Source organism: Physeter macrocephalus, chromosome 18, assembly GCF_002837175.3.
Source record: "Physeter macrocephalus isolate SW-GA chromosome 18, ASM283717v5, whole genome shotgun sequence".
NCBI classification, from domain to species: Eukaryota; Metazoa; Chordata; class Mammalia; order Artiodactyla; family Physeteridae; genus Physeter; species Physeter macrocephalus.
The window spans coordinates 76,533,498-76,539,014 of NC_041231.1; the positions used below are offsets into that span (position 1 = coordinate 76,533,498).

General features: G+C 43.1%; 1 protein-coding gene across 7 annotated transcripts in view; it reads left to right on the plus strand.

Annotated features, from left to right (window-relative positions):
* UBR2 (ubiquitin protein ligase E3 component n-recognin 2) overlaps positions 1-5,152 on the plus strand; it is a 113,538-nt gene extending 108,386 nt beyond the window's left edge. For 6 of the 7 annotated variants that reach the window (XM_007120313.4, XM_007120312.4, XM_028479129.2 and 3 more), the window contains 2 exons: positions 1,243-1,344; positions 2,880-5,152. In XM_007120313.4, the coding sequence (XP_007120375.1) occupies positions 1,243-1,344; positions 2,880-3,021 (244 nt within the window). In that variant the 3' untranslated portion in view covers positions 3,022-5,152. The other variant, XM_028479130.2, reaches the window with a different exon arrangement.
* Positions 5,153-5,517: the final 365 nt, after the last annotated feature.

The following is a 5,517-nucleotide window of genomic DNA, read 5'->3' on the forward strand; positions in this document are numbered from 1 at the left end:
CTGCCGATGCAGGGGACACGGGTTCGTGCCCCGGTCCGGGAAGATCCCACATGCCGCAGGGCGGCTAGGCCCGTGAGCCATGGCTGCTGAGCCTGCTCATCCGGAGCCTGAGCTCCACAACGGGAGAGGCCACAACAGTGAGAGGCCCGCGTACCGCAAAAAAAAAAAAAAAAAAAAAAAAAAACCTTAGGAGAAATGTAAAAGTAGCATTTTACCTTATTTGGCATATTTCAGAATTCTTTTAGTCGTGTAGAGTATTGCTTTGTGTTTCAGGTCAACCTAGTTCATAATGTTTGGGTACCTTTCTTTTTTTTTTTTTTTTTTTTTTTAATTTTTGGCTGCGTTGGGTCTTCGTTGCTGCATGGGCTTTCTCTAGTTGCGGCATGTGGGCTTTCTCTAGTTGCAGCGAGTGGGGGCTACTCTTGATTGCAGTGCACAGACTTCTCATTGCGGTGGCTTCTCTTGTTGTGGAGCACAGGCTCTAGGCGCACAGGCTCAGTAGTTGTGGCTCACGGGCTCTAGAGTGCAGGCTCAGTAGTTGTGGTGCACGGTCTTAGTTGCTCCACAGCATGTGGGACCTTCCTAGACCAGGGATCGAACCCATGTCCCCTGCATTGGCAGGCAGATTCTTAACCACTGTGCCACCAGGAAAGCCCTGTGTACAATTTTTTAAATGAATAATTTCCTCATAATAGTGGTTGATACATAAATAACTACCTTATGTTTAGAAGTAGTTAACTTTCTCACACTTAATTTTTTAAATGCCACTATTATATGAGCTGTCGAATCCTAATCCTAAATGTCCCTCCCCCTCCTTATATTGGTTACAATACAATCCTTTTAGTTATTTTTAAACTTAGGCAGGGGTGTTGGTACTTTTTCAAGTGTCTCTGCTATAAACGCCATTTCTTCTCTTCCAACAGTGGTTTTCTTTGTTTATATTTATTTATTGATATATAGTTGATTTATTATATTGCACTAGTTTCAGGTGTACATCATAGTGATGCAGTGTTTTTTTGTTTTGATTTTTGCAGGTTATATTCCATTATAGGTTATTACAAGTTATTAGGTATAATTCCCTGTGTAATACAGTAAATCCTTATTGCTTATCTGTTTTATGTATAATAGTTTGTGTCTGTTAACCCCATATTCCCAGTGGTTTTGTTTACTTTTATAAGACTTCAGTCCATTTGGAACTGAATCCAAACCTTGGTTACTAATGTATAAATGGTCTCTCTACAGAGTACGGGAATGTCAAGTGCTATTTTTAGCTGGCAAAACCAAAGGCTGTTTTTATTCTCCTCCTTACCTTGATGACTATGGGGAGACTGACCAGGGACTCAGGTAAGGCCCATCCTGGGGAACTAGGTGTGACTGGCTCTGGGCCACCAGAACCTTCAGCATGGGGTGAACACAGTGAACCTTGTGGTCCTGAAGCCTGCCTCCTAACTGCCTGGAGGGTTAGCACAAGTGGCTGTTGTCTGTGGACTCTTCCAAGGAGGCTACCCTGGCTGTCTGGTTTGACATTCCCATTCCCAGCCCTCAGAGTGTCATGAAGGCCATAAAGATATATAAGGGGAGGGCTTCCCTGGTGGCGCAGTGGTTGCGCGTCCGCCTGCCGATGCAGGGGAACCGGGTTCGCGCCCCGGTCTGGGAGGATCCCATGTGCCGCGGAGCGGCTGGGCCCGTGAGCCATGGCCGCTGAGCCTGCGCGTCCGGAGCCTGTGCCCCGCAACGGGAGAGGCCACAGCAGAGGGAGGCCCGTATACCAAAAAAAAAAAAAAGATATATAAGGGGAAAAAATGGGACAGAGTGCAACTTTTTTCCATTTCTTACTCCAGAGAGCTGTTTGAATTGTCCTGCAGCATCCACAGCATCAGAGCACTGCAGGGATAGCTCTTTGTAACTTGTGCGGCTTTGTATGGGAGACATGGTCCTCTTCAAGTGATATAAAAGAGCAAATCTTGATTGTTAAGAGATGTGCTTATCTTACTACATAAGAATCTGAGAGAACAAAGATTTAGAACATATAGAGCAATACAACAGTATTTGAGGCTTAATCACTTCTACTTTGGTAGCTTCTGTTACATCAAAAGCAAAATGCTAATAGCAGTTCCTTCAAGCACTGTTAAAGAACTTTCAGACCATTTCTCTTTGCCCAAATGGGATAAGAGTCATAACCTAGATGTAACTTTCCAGCCTTGGGGAGCAGAAGTTGAAGGCCTGGAAACCAAGGCAAGATAAGTAGATGGGCTCCTCAGGCACTTGACTGCAAGGATACGGGCTTGTGCCACCTGTTGATGGTTCTTACCGTTGCTCTGAGAAATGTGGGCTCTTAGGAGGAAGAGCTCTGGACGGAGAGTGAGAGGACTGGCACTCTGAGTCAGGAGCCAAGGCCCCAGGTGTGCGCTCACCAGTGCCTGTGCTTTGGTTAAATTAGACCCCAAAGTTATTCACGTTTGCTTAGACTTTGTAGCTGAAAGACAGTACTTAGAAGAGCATTTTCACCCCTGCAATTTTTCCATCCTCTCCCCTGCCCTTCCCTGTTTTACGGTTTACCAACAAAATGGATAATAAATGCATAGTTTTAGCCTCTCAGCGTAAACCCTCCTGCTCAACCCCACCCCCAATTCCTCACCCCAGTCTGAGTAGGTGTAGCTTGTGTTCATTTTCCTCTTCTTTTCAGCACTTACTCTCCTTCAGCTGCTCCTAGCAAACCGTCAGAGCTAACACATTAATAGCCACAGGCGCCTGCCAAAGAGAAATTCTGCAGAGGATCTAAAACCAATAACTTGTAACTTTTCCTAAATCAGGAAAGGTTGGAGTATAATAGATGAATAAACCGAATGCATCCTGAGTGACATGTGTCTTCTTTCTAGACGGGGAAATCCTTTACATTTGTGCAGAGAGCGATTTAAGAAGATTCAGAAGCTCTGGCACCAGCACAGTATCACAGAGGAAATTGGACATGCACAGGAAGCAAATCAGACACTGGTTGGCATTGACTGGCAACATTTATAATTACTTCACTACCAAATACATAAATTTGGATTTTTGTAACCCACTTCGCTTTTCAAGAAAGAGAATAGGGAATAGGTTCTACTGAATTTGAAAATAAATTCTTTATTTAAGCTTTTCTTCCCAGTTTTATTTTTATAGTTTCTGGCTCCAGAGACTGATGAAAATCATCTTCTGTCAGCAGATTTTCTTGCATCGTTTGCTGTGTACTTCAAACGTAACTTCTTGAATTTTAGAATCCAGGAAGGAGCTTCTCTTCCTGAGCTGGACTTAACCCCTTTGTGGGCATCTGACTGCATTTGACTGTTCCCAGTAGTCTGAGCCGTGTCACATTACTGAACACAGGGAACTCCAGGCCTGAAGCTGATGCAACAGCAGCAGGAAACAACGTCTCTGGTCTTTGGGGGTCACACTTCCTGATCCCTCTCAGTGACTCTCAACGTTGGGCCTGGGTCAGTGTCCCCACAGCTGATGGGAACCTACCTCTAAGCAAAACAGTGGATTTCAAAAGTGGCATTCCCTTGTCTCCACCGGCTGTGAGGGGGTTGGGGGACTCTCATGCTGGAGGAACCTGTGGGAAGAAGGAGAGAAGGTGGTGTCTTTGTGTGCTGGGTGATTTTCAGGGCTATACAAGGTGGGATCCCCCGCCCTCTCCCCCCCCTTTTTTTTTTTTGCAAGACTTTTGGCTTTGAGGAAAAAAACTCATGTTAAAGGGCTTATTGAAAACTTGAGTATCCTAATTTTTCAGATGATATAGTCTCTTATTTCTAAGACTAAGTTGAAAGAGTGTATACATCTAGAATCAAACACTAGCAAAAAAATGAGAATTCAGTGTTTTAAAATTCCCTCACCCCCACCCCTTCCAGCATTTCCTGGAATAGATGAATTGCTGTTTACCTGCTGGCTCACTTAGTACATTTCTGGGACACCTGTGTGCCCAGGCTTTTTATTATTTTAAAACATTATTGTTCTTACTAAGAGGTGCCTTCCTAGAATGATAGCCGCTTAGTAAAATAGTTTATAACCATGACATGCCATGTACCACTCTTGTGTGATACACATGTGCTGAGAGCTTGGGTACATGGAGAGTGATGGCAGATTTGGTGGAAGAATAAATACAGAGCCTCTCTGAGGTGAGGCTAAGGGATAAATGAATAATTAGAGGCTTTTGGATTTTTTTTAGCCAATGAAAATAACCCTTTCACTCAGTTTTCTTTGAACTCTGCATCTAAAAGTTCCATCCTGCTCAGCTTTGCACACTCCACGGTACACCCAGGAGGAAGGTTGGAAATCCAGACTTTCAGCTAAAGTAAGTGGAGATGTAGAAGCCACACTCACTGCTTCTCCAGGGTGGTGTGTGAAGAACCCCTTCCTCTGAAAGGATGACCTTGACCCTTCTTGCCTGGGACTGAGTCACCCATCTGACAGGAGGCGCTTCTCACCCAAGAGGAAGAAAATCTGCTTTAGAACACAGCACTCACCCCCCTTTTCTGGCCTTCCATCCATTCATAAGATCTGGTGGTATGGGCTGTGGATGGCATCGTGATTTTAATGTTTATTTTGGCCTTTGGCACATCCTCATTCCTTTAGCTTTTAAGTTCAGCTTCTTTTGGCTTTTCTCCAGTTGTTAACCAAGCTTAAATTTAGAATGATAAGACCAGGCTTCTCCCTCTGTAGTTGAATTATAAACATGTTCACCAAATCATAACAATACTTCAGCTTTCAGAGCTGATTTCATATAAGCCTGTTGTTAGCAGAGGGTGTCCCTGGATTCCATTCTCTGAGAATGTCAGGGAGTCTGAGAGAAAATGAATTTACATGAGATAGCAACACATGCGCCCTTTTATCTTTTGGTGTGTGTATCATTAATCTAATTGTCTTCCCTAACTAACGAATCATCTTGGTCTTATGATTTGTTCCGCATGTATTATGTTTATTGTAGAAATGTTTATATAACATTATATAAACATTTAAATGTTTATATAACATTAAAGCTTTCCATATCAGGGAAAATCATATCTGTTTTAAAAATTGGCTATAACTTTATTATCTGTGGACAACTTGTAAAATTTGGAATGTAGCATATGTAAAAAGTTTAAAGATATCCAAATAAATGCTTTAGGTGTTGACATTACTTTGCATCTGCCTACATTTTCTTTCTGTTTTGTTTCACACAGTTAAATGCAGTGGAGGTGTTCCCCATGTCACCTTGCTATAAAGTGGGACACCTGTATTAGCTTAAAATTTAAGATGCTTATATTATTAGTGTCAGTTATGGCTGTTGGCCAGACGATCTTGACCTTCTGAAGAAAGCTTGATCATCATTTCAGCTGATTAAGTTTCATATTCACTGACTATGACAGCTTGTGACCTTTCTGAACCACTGTGGACCTCAAATCACTGGGAAAACAGGGCACTCGAAGTCTCTCGCAGCTCCAAGTCATTTCCTCCAAGAAGGTTTAAACTCTTCTTGCTTATCCTTACGTAGTGATCTCCAGG